The 26,553-nt window shown below is 38.9% G+C and overlaps 3 protein-coding genes and 1 pseudogene across 23 annotated transcripts in view; 3 read left to right on the top strand and 1 right to left on the bottom strand.

The window, feature by feature from the left end:
- The window catches only part of Smr (Smrter), a 90,928-nt gene extending 84,370 nt beyond the window's left edge, over nt 1–6,558 (top strand). For 15 of the 17 annotated variants that reach the window (XM_067358716.1, XM_067358723.1, XM_067358710.1 and 12 more), the window contains 3 exons: nt 1,116–3,352; nt 3,477–3,670; nt 3,971–6,558. In XM_067358716.1, the coding sequence (XP_067214817.1) occupies nt 1,116–3,352; nt 3,477–3,670; nt 3,971–4,766 (3,227 nt within the window). In that variant the 3' untranslated portion in view covers nt 4,767–6,558. The other 2 variants (XR_010891120.1, XR_010891121.1) reach the window with 2 other exon arrangements.
- Nucleotides 6,559–9,216: 2,658 nt separating this feature from the next.
- Nucleotides 9,217–20,712, bottom strand: rho-4 (rhomboid-4). Of its 5 annotated transcripts, XM_012369205.2 has the most exons (6): nt 20,291–20,708; nt 13,999–14,077; nt 13,377–13,565; nt 13,104–13,216; nt 12,675–12,893; nt 9,217–12,585 (listed from the first exon to the last, which is right to left on the bottom strand). In XM_012369205.2, exons 1-6 carry the CDS (start codon nt 20,341–20,343, stop codon nt 12,072–12,074), a joined length of 1,167 nt encoding a protein of 388 aa, XP_012224628.1. In that variant the 5' UTR covers nt 20,344–20,708; the 3' UTR covers nt 9,217–12,071. The 5 variants fall into 5 exon arrangements, with proteins under 5 accessions (XP_012224628.1, XP_012224624.1, XP_012224625.1 ...); XM_012369201.2 differs by having other exon boundaries at nt 12,675–13,216; nt 20,291–20,712; XM_012369202.2 differs by lacking the exon at nt 20,291–20,708 and adding an exon at nt 14,869–15,197 and having other exon boundaries at nt 12,675–13,216.
- LOC105673522 (Meckel syndrome, type 1) lies at nt 15,365–22,407 on the top strand. Its single transcript, XM_067358738.1, has 7 exons — nt 15,365–15,496; nt 15,567–15,718; nt 15,801–16,622; nt 17,962–18,264; nt 18,726–19,143; nt 21,202–21,563; nt 21,709–22,407. Exons 3-7 carry the CDS (start codon nt 16,546–16,548, stop codon nt 22,106–22,108), a joined length of 1,560 nt encoding a protein of 519 aa, XP_067214839.1. The 5' UTR covers nt 15,365–15,496; nt 15,567–15,718; nt 15,801–16,545; the 3' UTR covers nt 22,109–22,407.
- A 154-nt stretch (nt 22,408–22,561) lies between these two features.
- Nucleotides 22,562–26,275, top strand: LOC105673633 (uncharacterized; annotated as a pseudogene).
- The last annotated feature ends 278 nt before the right edge of the window (nt 26,276–26,553 follow it).

Genomic DNA, 26,553 nt, shown 5'->3' with positions numbered 1-26,553 from the left:
TACGAGATTGTTTTGCGCATAAAGCCTTTGCGCACTGTCAACTAAGTTGCCGGCGACTACGCGTGCGTAAGCGCTTATAAATTCCAATATGCTCAGTGGTCGCAGACAGTGCACAAGGAGTCGAAAAGTCTTGAAAGTTTTGAACGTGTCAAATATTATGCTTACATTCTTATTGAAGATCTTCTTATATATTATTGTTTTGGTATTCTGTATTTGAAATATATTGTGCCGCCTTTAACGCGTGAGACATTATTGAGACGTTAAACGCTTCATATCTAATACAACGTTTGTATAAGTGTAATTTTCTATCTTCACGGTAAGTCTACGTTACATGCGTTTGATATTGCAAAAGTTGATAATATAAATATTACTTTTTAACAAATTGAATTATATAGATATGCAACCGTGGATACGGAACTACTTACAATGTGACGGTATGTTGCTGAATGTATAATATGTCACAAGAAATTGGAAGCAGATAGAAAAAAAATTATTCATCCTGTATTAAATATGTTAATAGAGCATTTGAATTATACATAATATTAGAGCAGAACAAGAACCGAGTCAAGTGCCGTATGTTGATAAGATTATATCTTATTAATTTAAAATTATTTATTTCTCCAATATATTGTCCGCGCGCGATATATTTCGATATATTATAAATTGTATTATAATGGAAATGGATATTATGTTACAGAAACGATGAAGAGAAAATGAAAATAGATCATTTAATTGTAGATTTAATTATAACAGATTTACAACCCTTCTATTGTATTGTTGAGGATTAAAATTTTAAAACTTTAATCAGTTTTCTGGATCCTAGATATATTATTTGCAAATAGGAAAGAAATAAGAAAAATGGTGGAAGAAAGATATATAGAAAAGAAAGTGCAAACGGAACTTGCCAAAGTGGCTGATGTTTCTATTATTCTCGAATTTCTGGAGCAGTATCAATGTTGACAGACTTTCAATCACAAGTTTCGCAAGATGTTTTGAGACGATTTGAATTCCACTAGTTGTTGTCTCTTTTTTTCCCTCTTAATATTTTTTAAAATAAATAATATACTCCGATTCTTTTGAACGATATTATAAAGTTTAATTTGTGTTTTCTCCAGGTCAAATGCAAGCCACCATTACTCCATGCCCGCCTACTGTACCCAGCAGTCAGGCTTCTTCTTCGGATATGCTGCCGAAGGAAGGCCTGGTTGTCATGCAAGTTCAGCAGGCTCTACGAGAAACGGAAGGAACGTTAGATCTGAGTATCAAGAAACCTCGATTACAACAGGACTACAATCACTCGATGCCACTTCACAAGCATTCGACGGTTCAACTTTACCGATCGGGCGTGGTGGAACCACCACCGGGCACGTATTACCATCCTCACGCACCACATTCCGAGCAAGGACGTGGCGCAAAGAGCCCGCTTGTTTACGCTTCCTCTCCGCGACCACAGGCGCCGCCGATCACTCCTAAAATGAACAAGGTGACCGTACCGCCGCCTCATCCCAAGCTGTCGCCAAAATTGAGCAGCATGGGCACGTCGGGACACAAAGGTGGCTCGATCACGCACGGCACGCCCGTGTCGACGACGCGTTACGAAGGTTTGCTGCGGATGACACCTCCCGGTAATCCAGTAGTTAGCGGCGTCGCCAACACTGGCGAGCGTGCCGGCGGTGCTGTCAACGCCGGTTCCACCGGTCCCGTGGCGCCTAAGGAAACGGGTGGCTCGATCACTCAGGGCACACCGGTGCATCCGTTCACGGTGGACAAACGCGGCGCACCCATGTACGACTATCATCGCACCATACGACATTCACCCGTCACTGGTACGGGCAGTGTGCCGCCGCAGCCATCGCCGGGACAGGGTCCCGCGAATCAATCCGCATCGCCGGCTGTAGTGGTCAGCCATGGCAGCAGTCAGTACAATTCGTATACGACTGCTGGACGACCGCCACCAAGCTACACGATGGAACAGCAATTGTCCAGTCGGCAGATTATCATGAATGATTACATTACTAGCCAGCAGATGCACGCGCGAGCTCGTAGCGGTAGTGCCGGCGCGTCTGCCACCGGCGAGACGACCGGCAAAAGCGAACCGCTGCCGCCGCAGTCGTCGACTCTCTATTACGCCAGCACTCCACCCCCGCCGCAAACGCACACTCAGCCACGACAGGGCGTCATCCAGAGGCACAATCCGCAAAAACAGATGCATTATCCGCCACCGCCACCCGGCTTGGAGGCGTTTTCGAGTCTGGTGGACGTGGCGGTGCAACAACCCAGTCTTCCGGTGCCGCATCCGCACGGCCATCCGGCTGCATCTGGCAGCGGTGGCCATGAGGGTCTCGGCAAGACGATGGCGGATCGCCTGATGGCCGCCGATCGTTGCTACGACAATCGGCCGTTTCGCGAGCAAGAGATACGATTGCAGGAGCAGCATCGCATGGCGATGCAGACCGAACATAGACTGGCGGTTGCGGCGGCGCATCATCAGCGCGATCGTGATCGGGAGCGCGATCTTGTTCACATGCGCGAGAAGGAGGACCGTATGCATCGCGAGAAGGAACTGCAGCAATTGGAGCATCGTCTCGCGGTGCAGCAGCATCAGCAGCGCGAGAAGGATCTGCAACAGCAGGAGCACCGTCTTGCGCAACAGCGAGAAAAGGACATGCACATCGAACACGCACGTATGTCCGTGCAACAGGCGCGGGAGAAAGAGCACGAACATCGCCTACTTCAGCAGCGTGAGAAGGAGATTCATCAACAGATGGCGGCGGTCGCTGCGCAACGCGAGAAGGAGCACGAGCACCGTTTGGCGGTACAGCAACAGCGCGAGAAGGAGATGCAACAGCAGGAACAGAGGGAGAGACTCGCTATTCACCAGCAACGCGAGAAGGAAATCCAACAGCACGCTGACCGTATGGCTGTGCAGGCACACCGCGAGCGGGATCTCGCGCATCTTCATCAGCAGCAGCAGCAGCAGCAGCAGCAACAGCAGCAGCAGCAGCATATCCAGCAGCATATTCAACAGCAGCAGCGCATAGAAGCTGAGAGAAGACACATCGCGCAAATGTACAGAGACCAACAGCAGCTCGATAGAGATTCGTCGAGGCTGCTGAGCGGATTCTCGCAGTCCTCCAGGCTTCAGCAATCCCAGCAGCAGCAACAACAGCAATCGTCGTCGCGTCAGAGCCAGTCGTCCGGTCAACAGCAGAACGACACGTCGACTCTCACAGCTGCTAGTTTGATAGATGCAATTATAACTCATCAAATCAATCAGGGATCAAACGAGAACTCTGGTGGAAGTGGATCTTCCGCGAATCAGCCGACACGTGCTGGCGATCGTCTTTTTCAGGTGAACAAACGTTACTTTTTTTGGGGGGAATTTTATTTGTAGCGTTAAAGAAATTCTTATATTGCAATGGAAAACATCTATCGAGTGTTTAATTTTATTTTGATAAATTAAATTGGTTTTACAGGGATTTCATCGAGAAACTCCACAAGAACCTAACGGCATAGCTCATAGTCCCGCTGGCGAAGGGAGTGGCGGTGGCAGCGGTGCAAGCGGCAATGGAAGCGGCGGTAGCAAAGCGATCACTCTTGGCGAGCACGTTGATCATATTGTGTCCAAGGATTATGGTCCACCTCATTCGTCATACAGGTCTTATACTGGGTAAGCTCGTGTACAGAGCAAGCTTATCATTGCGACTTATATTGAAGTCCATTTTTGCAAGATTTAATCGCAGACATCAATTCATTACGGTAATTTTAGTTTTATTTTCATTTTGCTTGTGAAATGTCAATTTTATTTACAAGAATTTCAAAATCTATAATTTCCATTTTTAGGTCAATATTTATTACAATTTTCTGGTAAAAACAACTTTTTTTGAGTCATAATATTCTTCTTCCTTAATTGTAGTATTACTGATTATTTAAACAAATTATTCATTTTTGCGAAAAAAAAACAAAACAGATATCAAATGTCTGATGAAAATCAATGGAAGAGGAGGAAACTTAATGAATCGGAGTCAGTGAAGACCGGTGACGAGCGTCAAATAATACGCGTCGCGCAGCAGACGCAACAGCAGACGCAGCAGCAGCAGCAGCAGCAGCAGCAACAGCAGCAGCAACAACAACATCAATCTTCAGGAAAGCAACAATATCACTCGGTCGAGCCGGTTTCGCCGCCGGAGGCGACAACTAATCACTACGGACGTCGCTTCTATGAATCGAGCACTGCCACATCCACTTCGGGAACCCCCTCCAACAAGCCGCACCAGATATCGCCGTTCGATTACGTGAAGAACAAGATCGTCGAGGTGATGCGCACCGAAGACGACAAAGCGGGCGGTGGCGGTGACGGCGGCGCGGGCACCGACAGAAATGGAGGCGGTAACTCCGTTGCGACCGAGAAGGATGAGAAAGGCTCGGGGGCGGGTAACGTGGAGAGAAGCCCATCCGGCGGTGGCGGTGGCGGCAGTAGCAGCAACAGCGGCGGCGGCGGCGGTGGTGGCGGTGGCGGTGCCGGCGAGATGGTTGACGACACGGGCGGATCGAATTCGACCCGTGAGCAACCACCCCCGCCGCCTACACCCGCGGCCACCACCACCTTCTATCCGTTCAGTGCGCTAGGGGTGCACACGGGGCCGCCACCGGCACCGCCACCCACCGCGACCGCGTCCGCGTCCGTGACAAAAACAGAACAAATGCAAGCCGAGCCGGCGCCGCTGCTCTCCGCGCAATACGAACCTCTTTCCGACGAGGACTGATAGTCTTTTATTTCCGCTCAGCGTTGTGATTATTGGTACGCTGGTGCGACATACTCTACTAACGGGGTTCTCTAGTGCGAACAACCATATGGCTATGGCGGATACGGAGAGGGAGAGGAAAGGAGAGGGAGAGAGAGAGAGAAAGAGATGATGCTGTGACATACACATACACATACATACACACACGTTTCTTAGGAATATTCACGTCATGGTCATCGATTGTACGATGATTGGTTATATGGACGATTTATCAACGCTTCGTGGGCACTAGAAAAGCCAGATTGCGTTTTTATCAGTCGCCAAATCTAATTTAAGAAGTTTCTTTTTTTATATATATATGCATATATTGATATATTATATATACATAATATATGTTATATACATACTATATGTTATATATAATATATGCAAATGCACATATAAATATGTAGATATATATATACAAATTCGAAAACTTGCAATCTCCAACGGAGATTACAAACATGATGTTTTAAATCAAGTCCCATGCATATTGTTTTACGAACTCTTTGTAATTTCATTTTATTTTTAGTCAAAGATCATTCCCGCGTTACGCAAGGAGAGAGGTGGACATTTACAAGACGAATTTATTTGATTTTATTTGCCTGGTGTTGCGCCCGCTTTCAGTTAAGTACATAGTGACGAATAGTTTTATCTACTAATTAGTTATTTGCGATGTATAATTTATAATGTCGATATGAATACTAAAGTTATATGTACATGTAAATATATTATCAACGTGAACGAAACTGATTTTGACTGCCGCGATCTTAATGGGCTCATTTTAAATTCCCGCGAATATCATCATAAATAGTCGAATTTTAGTTTTTGCGAAAATTTACGAAACTGTGGCAGGAAATCGATATAATTGTCAAAAATAACGTGGTATTCTATACATATTTTCCACACTTTTTAAGTTTTTCGATACTCGCAGACGCGTACGTGTACGTTGGCGTTTCGTTTCGCATAGCAAAAAAATACGCGAGGCTTTCAACCGAGGCGAATTATTATTTTTTACTTTGACTTGGGCTTGATCAGTCCACGAAAAGACGCCGATACGTGCGCAAGCATTCGATTTGTCGAACATTTAGGGCTATATATATACATGTATATCCCATGTTCACAATACACAGACGCTTCTTTTGTACATAAATGAAAAAAAGTGTAATCGTTAAGCGATAATGCTATAACGCTGATGAGGGCGTGCGTGTTTTTATTTGGAATAAGTCTGTGATGTATCTGGAAATTAATAGGTTTAACTGTGTTATATACCAGTGCAAAGCGTAGCCTGTAGTTCGAGGATGAGAGGGAACGAAAGAGCGGAGAGAGATACGTCGAATTTCTCGAAGAAAAAAAAAGAAAACAATGCCGTACAACGTATTCTGGCACGCGCGATGCGAGATCGTAAATCGAGATATTTTGACGACGATATTTTAAGCGTCAACTTTCAAGTGTCGTTGTCTTCTTCGGTGACGTAGATTTAAGAAAAACAGAAAAAAAATTGTAACGCTAAGTGTTGTACATAGTACATAATATTAATTTTTAAGTTGAGCAAGTAATATGGCTAGATTATCCGTACACGCTATTGTATAAGGAGTTTAGGTTTAGCGATAAATCGACGTAGCTAGCATTTAGGGGTTTAGACAGCCACGAACTGACTTTAGGGAAGAAGAGAAAAAAAAACTCTCCCGAACTACGTTCTCTTATTAATAAACGACGGCAAAACAAATTATACAGGCGATTAAATTGGTGGAATTATCATCCGCAAAGCGAACAATTGGATGTAGATTTATTTTATCTGTCTCAAACGAATCCGAATGTGTACGTCGGAACACATACACGCAACATAGGTGACACACACAGACACACACATACACAGAGACACACACGCGCACACACATGTACGCTACGTAAATACTTTTTATACAGCCTAATTTTATATTTGTACGCGCGACGTAGCTTCAAATTGTCTCGCGGTCTGCGCTTTTATTTTTCTCCGTCATAACGTGTTACTTGACGAAACTCTTCAAATCGTCATCATCGGGAATTGCTTCTTTCGACGCGCGCAACTGCTGCATCGTGAGTCGCCGCTTCTGCCGGATTCCGCCTGGATTAATATATTCCGCATCGTTTCGCGTGACTGAGATATCAAGACTCAACAGAGATTTACTGTACAAAGACGACTGCCTCTATTCGTACGCCGGCGATCAGACGATTAGCCCTCGTTCATTCGCACTCTTCGTTCTTCACCGCATCTTCAATACAGCGAGCGTATCTTCGATACAGGTAGCATTCTCCTTTTATCTTTCTTTTTCTCACTTTCTTTTCTTTTTCTCTTTCATTAACGAGAGGAGCTTATAACATGCGACTCGCCGATTGCTCGCGTCTTTTACACGGAACAGTTGAACATTATATTAATTAACTGTATGCGTGAGAGAAAAATCGTGCCTTTTTTTAAGATTTCTGATTTTTATGTTGTATTACAATCAAATAGCTATATATTAATTCCTTAAAAGTTTTAAGTTTGGCAAAAGCTTGAAATTATTTTAAGCGACGAGCTTTTAATTGGACACGATTAAATATTAAGATTGAGATTGTTCGCTTATATAGTTAATTAGACTGTTTTGCAAAAGACGAAACGAATCTGCGAGCCTCATAGCACTACGTCACGAAGGCCGCGCATTTTCGAAGATTTTTCATTGTACAAAGTAACCACCGAGGTCCTGACAAAACCGTCGAATGCTTCCAGAGTATATAAGTGGAGATGAATATATATATATATATATATACATATAGATAACGAGATGTGCACACACAACATACGACACACACACACACACACACACACACACACACACACACACACACTGCAGAGAAGCGAATTTAATCTAGTTAACCCGAGGCACATGAAGCATTTCTGCAACACACAAGCAACGCGACAGCCGTGGCTCGATCTTCGTACTTCTTACTCAGAGGAGTGTCCTCGGCGTCACGTTTCTCCTCCTCGTATAGTACCTGAGCGACACACAGAGCCCGCGTTTGGCGATCGTCCCCTCCTCTCGTCATCGTCGAAGAAGTCGAGAGTGGTGCGAGTCCAGTCTAGATCTAGCTCTCTCCATCATCTCCTCACTTCCCTCTTCCTCTCCAGCCGGTACCAAAGTCTGAGGAAAGTGGCCAAAAGACACAGTTAAAGGACGTCTCAGAGAAGTTTAGTTACGTCCCAAAAGGATGCCTCAAGAATTTAAGATGTCTGAGGGATGTTGGTAAGAATTTGAGATGCCTTTTATCGCCGTTTCATACATATTTCTCTTACATTCTATGCCTCGCATAACTCACACTGAACGTATATATTCGTTGTAGTGCTGGAGTCGCACCATTCCGGATGAGATTACTCGCGCGATCTCGAGGTACCCCTCGGCCTTTAGGAGCAGCTTTGAGCACACGCGTGTGGTTAACGGATGGATCTGCGTGTACATATAAAGCGCAAAACACATACAATACACAGTCAGAGGGTAGTAAACGTTCAATTTAAACCTCCGTTTTATCGGAGAGAGGATAAAAAAAATTCGGCGTGTACATATAATATGTGACATGTAGCGAGCATACGCAAACTCCCTTTCGTTGGTACATAGAAAGGTCTTCAGGATGTCGGGTCTTTTGTACGGGTCGATTTTTCTGCGTTTCTCGACGAGAAATCTGAAATCAAACTCTTTCGCCGACCGAAGCATTAAGAATGGGAAATTTGAAAGATTTTTCAGTGTGTAACAGCTGTTTAACTTACTTTTTCAAACATTTGAGGAAATTTGTCATCAGAAATGTAATTTCTTGATCCTGAAAATAATACATCGTGACAATTTCTAAAATATTTGAAAGTAGACTTCTGTTATGGTGGTGAATATTTTACTATAATTATCTTGAATGATAATTTAAAAATTTTAACACAAATTTATAATTTATATATTATTTTTTTATTATTTTTTCTATATGTGCAATGATTATGATAATTACTTGTGATTTGTATAATTAAACGTGATAATTAAACATGACTTTTCGATACATTTTATCTCGTAGGATATTAACTTTCCAGAATTTTTTACTTTTGGATATTTCAAAAGTTGTATTTTACAAGTTCTGATATTTTGGAATTGCTCTTGAATGTTGCATTAAAAATTCGATATTCTGATTTTAAATATCTTATTTTTCAAAGTTCAGAATATTTCTTTTCACGACTTTATATGTCTATCTTAATTTTCTGTCCCACAAATAATTTTTAAACATATATATTGTTTCAGATATGAAAATGAGAATTATATATATATATCGTCAAATTATAATTTATACTCGTAAGAACTTTGCTTAAAGACTATGATTATAACAATGTGGTCACGATCAAAGTCGGAAGAAACAAAATTTGGTTCAACTTCTTCGAGTGTTTGAAAAAAAAAAAAAAAAAAAAAAAAAATGACTCGGATAATAGCGCGAGAGCATTCTTGTGAGTAAAACGTATTTTCATTTAATTATGGCAAAGGAACGTGGCGAAACGAAGTTGATCGCTGCAGTTGACTGTACGAGTATCATCTAGACTAGAATTTAGGCGACATAAAAGACGACACTCATTTGTAACTCGTCGAGGTAAGAGATTTGATCGACTGGTTTGTTCGGTGTCTATCGTTCGATCCTTACGACGTACGCGGAAGAAGACAAGTCTGTACATAGTGATATGATAACGCCGAGGTACACACAGCTCCCTCCCGATTGTTGTATCATAATAATAATAATAATATTAATAATATTAATAATAATAATAATAAACGCATACGACGCGAGCGCAGAACGTCAAGCTAAGGTGAAAAAGTTAAGAGAAAAGAAAAAAAGAAAAGAAAGAGAGAAAGGAGATGATGTGAGAGAAGAAGCGAAACACTATCTACGAAACGTGATTATTATCCACGAACACGCTCTGTTACAATGCGACTAATTACAAAAAAAACAAAGTAACTGAAAATTAATTATAGCGAGCGAGAAGCATACCACGCCTACAGTAAAAACTACAGATGTAGCATACACGATAATATTATTATCAAAACAGTTCAATGTAAATTGTTATTTTTGTTGAAATAAAAATCACCTCCGTTATAAAATAAGGAGCACCATCTCGCTTTCGCCAACTACCGGACGAACTGGTCAATCAATGATAATTTAAAAATTCGATTCCTTTGTCACTTTATTTGTTTTATACAAAGCGCATATAAAATATTCACACATGAACAATCTCGTCGATTCGTTGAACAATGACAAATGTTTGAAATCTGCTGAAATATTAATCTGTATATAAACCTACATCTGTCTCGCAGAAAAATATGCTTTTTTCGCGGTCAAAGCTCATTCTTATATATTAAAAAGTATTGTACAATAGAGAGTACATTCAAGGCACTTACACGTACGAGAAAATACCAGTGCATTGCATTCATAGGTAAGGAGTAAATATAAAGTTTTACAATAATATTGTATCAGGCACTTGGAACTATATCTATTTCATTTGTTCATAGAAACTTTGTTATCGACATCGAGAAAGTAATATCCAGAACGCTTAAGAAAGGATACGATTAAAAGATCAGGTAAATTAAACCGTGCTGGAAATTTCCATGTTGGAATTTTGACATTAAAATTAAAATCGAATTATAAGATAGATCATAAATTATTTAGACTTCACATAGATCCTTTTTACTGAACATTCTAAGATTGCGTAGCTGCCCTACTTATCACTTTTATATAAAATTAACAAAAATAATAACATTCTCACCAACGAGTAATGCAGAATGCTGCACCGTTTCAGTCACGCACATAAGGTATGGAAATCTTAAAATACTATATATATAATTATTCTTATAGATATGCTTAAGAGTAATCAGCAGTTGCCTTTGCAATGCTTGTTGCATCAACTAATAAAGGAAAATTTATTATAGTTATTCAAAATTTTCAAATATATAACTTTTTGTTCGAATAGATATGCTTATTTCTTATCAGTCTAATCGAAAATAGTGTGCTTCATCTTCATCATGTATAGTTGATACAATGCATGTTTATATTGTGAACACGAGTTACAGAGCTAACTCTGTTCGTTTTTTTCTTCGTGCTACACACTCGAAAAATAGAATAATTATCTAATAAATTAATATATTCACGCTTCGTAAATCAGGTACATTAAATGAACCAAATTATATTTATAAATTTACGAAGCTTTCAAAAATTGTCATATACTTATTATTTCGCGCGTCTTTTAAGTGTAGTATCGCGTCCATGTGTATAACAATATAATAACAATTCGTATGGTAGCTTAATGTAGTTATTGCAATATTCTGATGAAAGAGAATATCGAGAGTTTGCTTATTTTAACACTGGAATACCTACATAGTTTTATATTGCAAATAGTATTAATATATCTATGTATGTAACGCATGTATGTAACGAATGGATCACAAAATACTGCTTTTTTGTATAATTTATATATCTTATATACAGTAACATTTTTAAATTGTATTGTATGCATGTTATGAATCGTATACATACACAGATATTTTTATTTGACAAGCTTTTCTAAGATAGCAATGTTTTAAATTCTATTTTAATCGTAAGGCATTTCCAAATTTGGTGAGCAAGTATCAATAACGACATGTACATACGTAATAAAATTGATTATTTGGCATTTTTTCATAGATTTTTTAAAATTTTATATACATTACAATCGAATAATTGACGAGATATCGGTATGTTTGCGTGATGTATGAAGCATTACGGAAAGACTAATTAACGTTTTGTGCGTACTGGCGGAGGTAGTTTTCTTCGTTTTTCAAACAATGAGACAATAGTCTTAAAACAGGAATATTAATATTTCGCGGTTAGCTTCGATGTGATCATTTAATTTGTCAAAATCGCAAAAGTATCACAGAATCTCATGTTCTACTATTTGCTCTTGAAAACGTGTACTTATGAATACTGTTCAATACAATTAACACATATATAAATATAGCAAATACAGAGTTACAAATCCGTAACTTCGCGATGTCCGTATGAAAATATATGCTACTTTTTTCTCTCCTCAAAACTTACAATATTTTACATTAATACTACATTAATCAAAATATATAGCAAATTTGTGCATATTATGCGTAAAAAATTTTCAAGGCAAATTCATCACCTTTTTTCTCCTTTGCAGATGTATCGATTTCATCCTACCAAATATGTTTTTGTCCATGACTCGAGCGCGACATATACCGAATGCTTGGAATACTATAAATCGTAATATGAGGTATACAATATGTTCCACAAAATAGCCGCGGTCATAAGACCCGTGTATGTAAACATGCTGGCCCACCAAACAACTTTCTCCCAAGTTTGCACCTCGAGATTTCGTAGGACGTTTATGCCTACCAGCAGTCCCGCTATAGCGCCGGCCAAGTGTGCCACATAGCCGATTTGGTCGTTGGTGTCGAGTACGTAACGGTTGTACACGGCTTGTCCCACGTCGACGCTCGTGATAACGAGGAACACTAATAACTGCAGCACAGCAAACTCCATTTGCGACCAGTTCATTATGATGGTCGCTACGTGGGCGGTGATCAAAGCGTACACACCACCGGACGCACCGGCCAGGTAAACTGTCGGATCCGAGACGGATGTACCGAGTGAACCGGCCACTACTCCGGCTATGTATATCATCAGCACCCTCCACCATTTGTGAACCATCTCCAGCGGAATGCCCAACAGAATTTGTACAAGAAGATTAACGACCAAATGGAAGATTCTGCGGAGGACAAAAAAAAAAAACGTTCGGCATTAAAATCTTCAATTACTTTTAATATATTTTGCAGAAGATGCAGGAATGATACGTACCCAACGTGAACGAACATGTATGTCAGATACCGCCAGGCTTGGTACCTTTTGTGCGGATTATAAATAAATAATGTTGCCGCCGGGCCTTCTACGGAAAGAGATTTGTGCTGAATCACATCATAAATGAACAAAATGATTTCTATTAGCGATATGATTATCATTGCTATGGCCGGCGGTCGACAGCTGTACTCATCTTCGTACAGGCCATCCGGATAGTCGCTAGAGTACAGAGAAGATTCCGTTATTGTACTGGCTTGTTGCTGTAGATGCTGTAGGCGCGGTACATCGTTAAAACGTGCAGAACGACATTGTCGTTCATTGATTGATTTAAGAATCATAGCAGCCTGGGGAGAATCGCCAAAGTTCGAGGGAAGAAGGGGAGATGGTGGTGCGTGCATTACAGTACTGATTTGTCTGCTGGGATAATACCTCGAGCCCACGGAAGTCTGCCTCAGTGCGCGAGTTGGCCGTTGAGGTATCACAGAGTGTACGTATCGTTGCACGAGATGTCCGAATATACCTTGCATGTCCTTTCTATGGATCTGAAAAGGAAAAGACCAATGAGCCATTGAAAATTTACAAATGTTATTGTTTTATTTACATACAAGTTTGAAATATCTTTCAAATATGGAAAAGAAAAATTATATATATAATTTCCAGGTGGCAATTTGAGGAATTGAAAAGACTAGTCAGTAGACTAACCATTGCTATAAATTCTGGATATTCCAAGTAACCAGATTCATCCAGATCCGCTTTACGCATTATTGTGCGCACTACCCCGGCAGGAATATCATTGGAAAAATCTGGTCCCCGTATCATTGCTTTCAGCTCTTGTAGGGATATTTTCCCATCTCCGTCAAGATCGTATTTCTCAAAAATAGCTTTCCAATGCTGCAAAATAAACAGCGATAATTAATGAGTACGTCATTGTTCTTACATAAATACAAATATTTAGTAAGTATGCGTTATATTTTCTGCAAGATTTTTTAGATTACGATCAATTGTTGTCAGTAAATTGATATAACATATCAGTAGTATAGAAGCACTATTTCTTGGTATCTACACTATTGCTTAGAAATGAGTCATGCTCCATTTGTCAATTCACATATGAGTCATTTGTAAGAAAAACTGAGTTTACAAGCAAGAATAAATAATTCAAGAGGATAAAAAAAGAGGATAAAACCTTCATACCATATGAATAATTAATTAAGCACAATAAACATATTTTCTATCTCTTGAAATTTAATCTAAAAGCATTCCAAATATTGCGTTTACACTATATAAATTCAAAATACATAAATAAAATATAAAATATATCACTTACAGCTTCATTATACTGCAGCGGGATGGTCACTGCAGTCTCACCCTCTCGATTAGTGGACATTCTTATCAATTTGAAACTTCTGCAAAGTAAATATCAAATGCATCAGTGCATGTTCACTCACTAATAAAACTTTGCAAGCTTAAGTAATCTCGAGAATATCTACGTCTTTTAATCGCATAAATCAGACCATAACAGGTTTTTCAGGTTTCTGGCGGAATTCTACGCTATTAAATATTTACTTACTAAAACGATTACAAGGTACTTATACAGAAGGGTTTTCGAGAAGACAAACCCCTCTAGTGTCGTCACATCGGAACGCCGCAGTACAATCGTAGGACGGATATGTGCAACAATGCAATTTATTTAATGCAAAGGTACACATAAGAGGAACACGATTTACCTGATAAAAGCGGACAAGGCAATGAGATCGATCGATCGTTTGCTTGATCGTTCGTTCGTTCGTTCACTTTGCACGAGGATAAGGCGTGACTCGCTCAGCTCGCTCCGTCTCGTCGAGCACCCGGAGGCTACTCTAACGCAACAACGCACAAGCCACAGACACCACTTTCACGCACATCTGCGCCGTTTGCCGCATTAAAGGCGTGTACCAAATACACGTCGGACGATCGTCGGTGCCGTTCGTGGTTCCGATAACGCCGGTGAGCGATGATACATTTCCTCTCTTATCTAACTTTCAGATAGGCGACGCGGGAAATCGATAAAGCGCGCCGATCAGCATTGTCCTGTCATCGTGGGACGAGATCCCGGAACGAGCAATTCCATCTGTTCACGATGACGCTATGATCGGGAATGCATCACAGCACGCTATCGTCAAATTCTATGTATACAATGTGCTCGATGGGTTCTAACCTTCAAAATACCGTTATAGCTTGGTAAAATCTGTTCTCTGCCCCTGCAACTCTACGAGATCGGCATTCCGCGAGACAGGTCCTTGAACTTCGGAAGAGGACGCGCACCAATGGACGACGACGTGTGCCACTGACCCTTCCGCGTCGATTTGGGACGATCGTGCGCGTCGGTCGTACTTTCCGTGTCTCGATTTCTCGCGGACGGCCGGCTGCCGGCTTACACAATTCGTAATAGTACACCGCGCCTTCCTTAAAAGACTGCGTCCTCCCGCATACAATGATATTCGAACATTTGGCAAAAATGCGCGACACACTGCAAGGTTAACTCATTGGCAACTCTCCATGCCAGTGGATCGACTATAGAATGTCTCAGAATCGATTAGAAATCTTTAAAAGCACATTCACATTCGACTTTTGGAACATCTTTATGCCTCACTATCCTATTTAAGCCCCAAACGCAATGGAATATAAAATTGCAATGGGAATTAGCAATAAGGACGTAAACGAGATAAGAGAATAAGAATTATCTTTTATCTTTAATCATCTTTAATTCTTGTTCGTAACTTCTATGCGCTATTACATTCATCGTATCTTTTTCGGCCATTTATCTACGAAAAGAGATTAATAGAGTAAATATATCCCATATATTTCTTAAAGGAAAATAGAAGATGAAAATAATACCAGTATTGGCTTGTTTAGCGTACCACAAAACAAAAGCCGAAAAAATTTGTCCGAAAAACAAGCGAAAAAATGCGGTCCGGTTGCGAAAGGGTTAAACTGCTTTTACGAGCCGTCTTTGTCAAAGCAGCAGTTGGAGAGGCGGGGGGAGGTCATAATGGACCATTAATGATGTAAGTAGTTTGGGACCAACGGTAGATCCCACTTATCATTATTCCTACCATCAGTATTCGGACAGGTTTTCTTTTGTTATAGATGCAGGATGTATTTTAGACAATTCGAAATTTTACGTATGCAGCACACACCGACTCGTCGCCGTTTCTACAAGCAGTATTCGTCAGGAATATGTCTAATTAGAGGAGCCATGACATTCATCATTTCCTGAAATATTCATCAGTGTGGCGTGCATCACACTGACTCATTGGGAAGTTGTTAATGAGGCTACAAAGGAAAGAGAGAGAAAGAGGGTTTTTACGCACACCCACTAATAGAAAATATGCTTGTCATGATTTGTATGTTGTCATCGACCGTATGATGTGCGAAAGCGGATTAAGATATATAGATAAACTATTTTTTTTTAATTTGATTACACTGGCTGGATGCAATAGTAACGTAAATTGAAGAATATGCCTTTAGCCTTTAATCATTAATTTTACATGATGAAACAATAACTGAAATTGATTGTATATTGCATAACTTTATATTTTAGTGCTGGCAAATGTTGCAAAATCATGTAAAACAATAATAATTTAGTCTGAGCGCGGTGTTTCTTAACCTAAGCGCATTCGTATTTTCTTTCTCACACGCTTTGAATTTCGCAATGCCGGTGTTATGTTCCAGTTAGCGAGGTGTTGCTTGGCGACGAGCAAATCAACAAACGAGCCAACTGCGATCATTGACAGCTACCGGAGCTTATTCGGTGTTCCGCTCTTCCAATTCCGTCTCAACAAGTCCGTAACAACAATCAAATCAGGCTCGACATCATATTGACGACTTAAGAATGTCGTACGGAATGGAGAAAATGAAAATAGCAGCGAGCTACAGAGTGAACGAACCGATATGCAATTTGAAGATAAGGTAATGTGCTTTTGAAGCTTTTTATGAGTCTTAAATATAATATATAAAATTCAAAATAATGTTAGTTGAAATTTGCGGTTTAATTTTATGTGTTAAAAGGAGAAAAATCGCTTTTACGTTAAATTATTTTTTATTTTATATGTATTGTCACTATATATGCGTAACATATATATACAATACAACTTTAAAAGAATTTTATTTTAGATTTAATTTTAAGAATGAGATATTTAATAATTAAAGTAACAAAATAAAAAATTTTCTAAATAAATATAATAGAAAATTGAAAATAATGTTATACACAGAAAAATAGGATAAAGAAATCTTCAATTTGTTGTATTTGATAAATTTTGATTTAAAAGAGTTTTATATTGCAAAAAATTCTGCATCTCCAATAACGCTAAATCGGCATCAGACCTCCAAAAGCGCGATGATTACAAGAATGAAAAAACACTTGTGCGATGTATTAACTCTCTATCGTATGGATCCATTAGGTCCGCATCTGAGAGTACGTTTATATAATCAATCAAAACAAGTTTTCTTATTCTTTATTTAATTTTATGGCATTAACATTAATGTCTATGATGTGTAAAATATTACGAAGTTATACGACTCTATTTTTATTAGATTATGTAAAAAACTGGTTAGCATAATTTTCTGAGAATGAAAAACTTCTTTAATTTTCTATATGCGATGAACATTAAGTTAAAAAATATGCGTTGCGAGAGAATTCCGCATTCCTAGCTGCGGGATCAGCAAAGTGAAGGTTAAAAACGACAGTGTTTGATAAATTAATGTAAAATAAATCTCTTGAACGTCCGGATATTATATAACTATAGCCGCGTGTACGATCGCACACTTTTCCATTTTTTCGCCCACGTCTTCGCAGTCGTTAACATCTGCGCCTGTGATTATGAAAATAGCTTGAGTCACGTATTTTTCATTTCGAAACAATTGGACTTTTGTCTCTTTTGCGAATTATCTTCCGGCGGAAGAATCCTATAAATTCTTAAATTTTAAAATTTACTTTTAATAAAAAATGAAGGAAAATTTCGCTTTCAGAAAATATAATTCTCAGATATCGAAGAATCCTACATTTGTTCAATTCTCTCGCATAAAAATTATACATGAGATTAATTTCCAATTTTCCTTCAATTAATTTTTATAGTTTAATAATCACCGGCGAAAATAAAAAATAGCGATCGAAGATAAAGGAGCAAATGAGTTTTTCGATCTCTACGTTTCCGCGAAAAACGGAGAATCCTGGGCATCTGGTGATTATACAGGCTACCATTGCCGAATTATATCAGTGATTTCACTTGGCGTGCGTTTGTTTTTTCAGGGTGCGAGTCGTGCAGCAGAAGTCTCCGCTGGCGGAATTGCTGGCCGAGGAATCCGAAGAGGGCGGCGAGACCAGAGACTCCAACTTCTTGGAGGAGGAGGACCGTATTTTTAGCTGGCAGGAAAAGGTGTTCAGCCCGTTCGAGATAGATTTCTACGCAGACGAGAAAAATTGCCTGACCGATTGTCAGCGGGATTACCATCAGCGTATACGCGATAAACAGCTACAGGGCGCCCGATTGTACTCCTACACGGAGAACGACTCCTACTATGTTGATAATGACCTCTTGACGAAACCTTACAGGCAGGGCATTGAATCTAATTACTAGCGACTAATGGCGAACTGATTCTTACACATTTGCTTGTCTTTTCATCTGGACAATTTTTACATATCGTTCTTTTTACATTGATTGTTTAATTTTTATGTAAATATTTATTTATTTTTTTTTTTTTTTTTTATTCGACTGTAAAAGATTCTGGAAAAGTCTGTTAGCATTTTAAACATCAAATTTGTAGATTAATTATTTTTAAAGAATTGTTATTGGAAAAATCAAATGTAAGATGAAAAGTAAAACAAGTTTTGAGACTTTGAGAAAGATTACAACCTTTATTTAGAAAATTCTTACATAATAAAAGATTCGTAACAATTTCTGTATAAAAGATTCTTTTGGGAATTGAGAAAAATAGGAAATGCGATCTTTGTTTCGATATATATTTCTCGTTTTGTAATTATTCGCAAATTTTTAATAATTTCCTCGTTTTCAGGTCATATCTGTCCGTGAAGAATCAGACTGCGTTGCCGGCCATGCAGAATCGTAAGCCCTTTCGAGAGCGATACAACAAGAGTGTGGTGGATGACAGATCCACAGATGACAGGGTCCGATCGAATCATTATCTCTACACCGAGCGTACCACTATGCACGTGATGGCCGATCTTTCTCGCAGAGACGAGCCCACAACCGGATTAACGGATGCGGAAACACGGCTCTGCTCGGTGACTTACGACAAAGCGCGCAAATTGCTGACGATTAGCCCTGATTTTACCTCGCACGGCGTCGAGCACGAACGACACTACAACGTCACCAACGGCTACGGTGTTAGGTTCGATTATCGGATCGAGCACGTTTTCGAGGGGCGGATGACGCCGCTTGAGCTGCAGGAGAGGTGCGAAAACACGCGGCGTGTAAGTATGCGGCTATTTATGATGGACGTACGCGACATTCCAGGCTTTCGCGTCACCGCTTTCGCGCGCACTGATCAAAAAGACGGTCTCTTCGTGGAAAAATCAATCTCGACATTCCCGAGCGACATCGGTTTATTTGCTTTACGGCGCAGTTACATTTATACCTGACGCGATTCCCTCCGGTCTGACTCATCCTTTTTCGATTTCTGTGTAATATGTTTCTATATAGGATAATAATAACTCCGATAACACTTGGGTTGATCATTTTAAAACTATCATGAATGTTGCGAAATGAGCAGTAAGGTAAAATTATAAATTTGAGGCTTTTTTATTAATCGGAAAAGTAGAAAAAAAAGAGATTTCAAAAATTAGAATTGCAATTCCGCAAAAGTAACACTATTTAATGATAAATTTCTGAATCGAAATAAAAAATGTTGACTAACGCGATTCTTGTCATTGTGACTCTTCGAAAAATTAACTGTAATTAGATGTAATTATGTAGCAAGAAGTTATGAAAATTCGCGAGAATAACAATTACAACCGGAGATTATTTCTACAAATATCACAATGTTTACAGAGTTAAAAATCCTCAAGAAACGTATTCTGCCAATTATCTCTTTAAATATGTGCATTATTTTGAGTTACTTTGAATTACTGCGCCAATCCATTGGTGAAATTAATTTTGTTTGAAATTATACAAATTTACGTAGATGACACAGTAGAAAGCAACATTCATTCATTTACACATACACACACGTACATTCTATTTAAAAAATCTATGTAGTCATCGAGTTTCTTTTGTTCAGACAGTCTTGGATGCGGTAATGTCTGATCAAGTATGGGCAAACGCGGCACGTGGGAGAGAGTACTGTTTACCGAGTGTATCGAATTCGAGACGACGAAGCAATTTGACGTACGCAATTTATCCACTCGCTCCTAAGCGAGTTCAATTGCTGTTAACTCGGCACGATGGCGAAAAATTGTGACGAATTTGCCGCCGTGATGCGGCTAACGAATTTACCGTTCATTATTCGATGTCGAAGGACACGAATGTTGTAATAAGGAAAAAAATAGCTTTGCATGATTTGCACGAGCGCATCATCGAAACTTCCTTAGTCATTGAAAAAAAAAAAAGACGCATACATACCCCACGTAGGAAATTTCCGAGATTTGCCGCGCCGCTCTCTGCGGATAGAACATGATCGCCGCGCCGTTATGTGTGACTGTGCAATTGTCCTCGAAAACCCGCGCGGATTATGGCATCTTCGGAGAGAACTCGTCGGTTCACCACGCTGTTCTTTTCTTCTTGCAGTCGTTCAAGACACACCCAACAGTTTTGCCGGCTATCGATTTCCTCGTCGTATTCTCGGGCATGATTAGAGCACTGATCAAGCGCGGAATCAAACTTGTTAATTAACGGCCGAGAGTGTATTAATAAACGTCGCGTCGAGCGTATTAATGCGCGTGTATGACGTCTACGCGCGCGTGCACACGACCATCGAGACTGTTGACCAGTGCACTTCTTGCGAACAACTGAATTCTATGATTCTCTGACTGTCTTCTTGAACGCTCTCTTCCATGTAGCTGTACGTTAGCGCTATCAGCCTATACGTGTGTATATACAGTTTACACGCACAGTGGGGCAGGAGTATATCTGCAAACGCACATCTCTCACACATCATTCTGCAGCGGTGGTGGTAGTCTCTACGCGACTATCATTGCACTTGACTGCAAAGTGGCAGAACGAGATTAGTGAATTTTATCTTGCTAGCTATTAGATATTATTTATGGCGGAAAGAGTGTTAGAACTTGTTCAAAGTTTCCCATGTAATTCGTATAAAGAAGAGCTTCAGCTATTTGCTTCCTCAGCTAAATTTTTATTATCAAAAGTCTAAGTGTGAATATCAAATTGACGTTTGATTGAAATATGCAGCTTTATGGAGCGAATGACTTTTTAAGATAAATATCTCTCTATGGAAAACATATAAATTACAAGCTAAATTATTATGAATAAAGAAATAAATTATTAATCTAATATTAGCATTCTTTTGCTTGCAGGAAGTGCAACAACAGCTTGCTTTCAAGGAAGTAGAACTGTACAAGGAGCTGCAACTGCCACCAGCGAATTTGTCTACAGTATTTCTAAATCTGGACATTGTGTCGGCCCATGGTTTTTCATATGACGGATTGTTCATCACTTATTTTATCGATTTGCCGCAACAATGGAGCACAAAACAGAAAAAGAGACTGTTCGGAAGAACACAAAAATGTCATTTAGAAAACAAATCGGCACATTTCAGTTATTGTACCGACATATCTTTACATTATCCGTCAAATAAATTTCAACAGCGGAGTGACAATAGGTCGCCGCTTTGGCCTCGTTTATTATTCTCCATAGCATCTTTGGACAGTTGGACCAGGTATTAAAAGAGAGAGAGAGCGAGCGAGCTTTATTCATCGATATATTTATCTTTATTATATTCAATTTGAGACTTCCATATTTATACTTTTTGGCAAAATTTTGCTTGTTGAAAAAATCATGAAATAAATTCTGTTTCAATACAGGTATCGAATAGAGGGATATGCAACTTTACCGATACCAGTGACGCCTGGTACATATAAATTTACAGTTCCCACATGGCGTGCGAAAGGTAATATCATCGACGCATTGAGACGATTTTTCATCGGTGGCTCGTACGAACTCGAGGATATAACATATTGCGGTATTCCGATGGCGCACGAGGGTAAAGTTTTAGACAAATCAAATTTGAGGGTTGTGCCAAGCGGGGATATCAAAATTAATATGAATGTTGTACATCAAAGTGGTACACGTACGAAAAGTTGTGAAATCAATGACTCTGACAGAGTGAGCACTGATGCTCTCATGAACAATGTTGAAAATGTACTTGAACAATTTAAGGCAGCTAAAGAACGTATGATACAGATAAGAGGGATGAGTTCTTAAGTATGAATTGTCAATATAATAATAATTAAAGACTGATTAAGAAAATGAATGAGTGTGTCAAGTCTAACATAAAGGAATGATATTTTTAAAATAACGTTTGCTATAGATTAACAGTCTTTGCAAGATTTAATGAAAAGACAGAGAAAAATGAACTAATAAACTTGTTAGGAATACGGAGATAAATCACGTAGAGACTCAGCACAATGTAAATAGAGACTAAAGATATGAGATGTAAAGTTAGAAATGATTTCATAATGTGCTGACTATACAATTATTAATAAATTTTGTTTACCTTGTCATTGTTGATTTATCCATATATATATCTATATTTAATACTAAAATATAATTTTTAAATATATTTTTATATTTATTTTTATCAGTAAATTAATTTTTAGGGGTATTTTTAATATTTCTAGAGTCTCTGTTCAAATAAAATTTGCTTTACAAGTATATAGACAGCTATATAAATATGTGTTTATTATTAGTAAAATTATTGTTAAAAACATTTGTATGCTACAAACTATAAAATGGATATGCGTAAAAAATATAAAAAATTTATTCGATCAACGTTATTATTTGTTAAAATAGTTTATGTAAATTTTATGTTTATTAAATACTCTGTTTTATTGCAAGAATCTGAGGAAGGGAATAAATTAGAATAATATTAATCCCGTCACAGCGAAGAGGTGCCCCCATCCCATTCAGGTTTTTATTGCCATCTAGCAGTAGCGTTTTGTAAACGTTTAGACATAACGGAACATCCATTGACTGTGGGTGGTGGATACTTCTATTCATTCTTTTCCACAACATTATTGTCGTAAAATAATTCAAATCAAAATGTTGCTTAACGTTGTATTGTTTTTTATCGTAGAAATTTTTCGTGTCTGGGATGCGCATCTGTCTGAATAAACCGCGCATCAGCGGCTCTCAACGCGCCCTCGACCGGCCGGTACCGCCGCGACGAAATTTCCGCTACACTGACATGACAACACACAAGTTATTGTTATTATTGACAGACTGATAATGTGAGCTGAAATCGGCCGTACGTGTTCTGTGCGTACTCGAGAGCGTGCCTGGTCGGTGAGCACGTCAACCCGAGCATCGTGCCCGCCGTGAAGTCGCGGTGTTACGTTCGGGCTTCATTCAGCAACGACGAGATTTTCGCCGTCGAACTTGCCGTCATGAGAATGCAGGTTATGTGAGCTCGCGGGGCGAGCGTATGGAGTGAGCTCGTCCTCTCCCTTGCTCCGAGCCGCCGCTCGTAGAGGCGAGTGTTAGGATACGCGCGATGGGTCAGGGTACGGAAACGTGTGCCGACCGACCCACGGAGGTCAGCGTCATCAGATTCGTCTCGCGGAATCGCACCATTGAGGAGATCGCACCGAAAAAGGTGATGCTCCCATAGGAGCCATTGGCCGTCCGGGGTCGATGACCCCTAAGCCAAAACAAATAGCTGAGTGGGCTGGGGCGAGTGTGAAAACGAAAGTTTCTTGTTTAATAAATTTATCTTGGCACAAATTTGACAGATATCTCCAAAATTTATATATATTCATATGAGATTTATTTTAATAATTACAATGTAATTATTGGAGCAAATTTGATATAATATTGCACAACTATGTTTTATAGCTGTAATTACAAATTTATACATTATACTTTGCACTCAAAGAACTATTCTATTCTTCAATTTTTTTTAATTTATGCACTCTTTAAAGACTTAATAATTTATAAAACAAATAATTGACTTTGTTTACATGTATTGTTTTACTTGGGGTTTATATTCAAATTTATCAAATATAGTTTGTGCCACTTGCCTCAGTTTATTAAGCATTAATATTAAAAGAATCTAGATGAGTTTAAATCTCGATGCGTAAGGTACATAAAAATATCTCTTTCTGTGAAACATTATTTTTAATTAAGTTTAATTAACATTCTAATTGTTCAATGTGTAGGAAGTATATACTTGTAAACAACGAGGTTGTGGAAAGGTGTTCACTAATCAAGATGAATATAAAACGCACGAAGCGCTAGAAGCTTTGAAGATTCGATTTATGTAAGTTTGAAACAGAATTTATTACATATTGCATCAAATAGATAAAAATCAATTGTGTATCTACAAATTCATTAATATAACTTTGATCAGATATTGTTGTAGAATATTTGTTAGTAATATCTTTTGAAATTAAGGTGTCACTAATAATTTTTTGTGAATTTGTTACAGTTGTCGTGAACCAGGTTGTGGAGAGGAATTATCAGATCCGGGTAGTATGTGGCGACATTATCAAGAATGGCACAACAATGAAACAAATGTTTTTGCCTGCCCTTACACTAATTGCGGATCTTTACACGCCACTAGCAGTAATCTGGAGGATCACATTGAGAGTTGTCACAGACAACCGCCTACACTGCCAATGGAGCCTGAGATAATCTGTTTTGAAGGCCCAGAGAATGCGATAAGTGAGGAAGTTATGCAAAAGACTGACGAGGGATGCTACGAACAACTGCCAAGTGAAAACTTCACTTTGAAGGAAGAATACGGAAGTAAAGACGAGAGTTGTCACATTAAAACTGAAATAAAAATTCAAACAAAAAGCGAATTTTGCCACGAGAATAAAATTGCGGTCGCTGCAAACAGCGAAGAATACTCGAATGAGTCTTTAAATGGTATTAATAAGTTTCCTAAGAGTGAAGAATTTATAATTAAGGATAATTTCTTACGGAAGTACGATGGTGGTGCAGCAAAATGCGAGGAAATTCTTCAAGTGGAATGTTCGCAAGATAAGAGTAATGTCGTCTACATAAACGGTGATGTGACCATTACGAAAAACATGAAAACGGAGATGTGCAATTTAAATCTACGGAATCAAGAGCATAGAATAGATTTAGGAAATTTGGAACGAGTTTTCCGAAGCGGTCTCGAGAACTCCTCCAAGTCCATTGAGGATAGCTCGATAGAGACCAATAGCAATTGTTCAGACGATGAGGAGTACACCCCAAAGAAACAACGCATGTCTAGGTACAAACAGGATACGTATAAATGCGACATTAATGGTTGCGGGAAGAAGTACAAATACATATCGCACTATCGTCATCATCAAGACAGTCACAAATTAGTCACGAATACAATTAATTCCAATACCGGTAAACAAATGCCAAAGGTGAAGCAAGGAAGGGCGTCGACCGTCAGCTTCTTCATGTAAGTGCACACGCATCAAATATACATACGTCTGCAGTTTTGTGTGCTTTATAAAACTCTAAATTATAATGTTTAGATGCAAGACGCCTGGATGTGGCGCACAAGTGAATAACGTAAATGCCCTGTGGAAGCACTATCAGGACAATCACGCTAATTCCAAGCCGCCAGTTGTACAAACTACCAAGAACAATGAAGTGTTTCGGTAAAGCATTCTGTAAACCGATGGTTGCAAAGTTATTTGTAAAATTCGTTAAAATAATCCTTTATTACGAAGCTCGCGTTCTGTAGCGTAAATAATAATAAGCCGACATTTCAAATGTAAAGTACCGAGATGCGACGTAGAATTTAATACGATGTTAATATTGTGCAAGCATTTTGCTGAAGTTCATTTTGATAGTTCCATCGGCAGCGCGAACGGAAAGACTGGCAACAAGGATTTCATTTTACCGAGGTGTTCCAAGAAAACGTTATTGCCCAGCAGGCAAATTTTAAGACTGACTTCAAAGCCAAGCGTAATATTAACTTGAACAATTACGCCGAAAGTGGTGGCGAATACACCATTCACATTGCTAAGCAAGAATTTTCGGAATTGACTTGAATCTCATGGAGATCTTGATTACGACGCTAAAATAGTTAAAAGAAAGAAAAGAGAGAAATACGACACAGTATTTCAGAGTATTTTACAAAGGTTATTTTATCTAGAGAGAATTTTACGCGAACAAATCGCTTTAAAGCTTGTGTGTTTGGTCTGTAATTGAACGCTGTTGATTATGGTAGAATATCTTAAAGTAGCTGTAAGTTTGACTTGAACTTTGTGAAATACTCTGACATTTTGGTCAAGTAAATCTCGTCGATATTTAAGAGAATTAATCGAACTGTTCGGTGTATGCTGCGACGAGACAACCAGCAGTTCGACTGAATATAGTGTTCAGTCCAAAGTATACATACATACATACATATATCATTCTACACGAATATAAGTTTCTTGTAATTATAAATAAGAAGCTAAGTCCGTTGCAGCGATTCACATCTGTAATAACAAGACTTCTAAATCTCTTTCTGTACTGATTTTTGCTATTTTATATTATATCATTTTTATGTAACTTATATTCGATATATATATATATATACATATATATATATATATATATATATAGTTGTTAGAGAATAGGTAACACATAAGTATTGTATAGCATTTTTATTTGTACGTCTGTACGTTTAAAAATAAAGTGCAATATTAGACAAATAC

This window comes from Linepithema humile, chromosome 7 (genome assembly GCF_040581485.1).
Source record: "Linepithema humile isolate Giens D197 chromosome 7, Lhum_UNIL_v1.0, whole genome shotgun sequence".
NCBI classification, from domain to species: domain Eukaryota; kingdom Metazoa; phylum Arthropoda; class Insecta; order Hymenoptera; family Formicidae; genus Linepithema; species Linepithema humile.
Note: the sequence above shows the minus strand (reverse complement) of the source record. Positions and strands in the feature narration are given on the sequence as shown.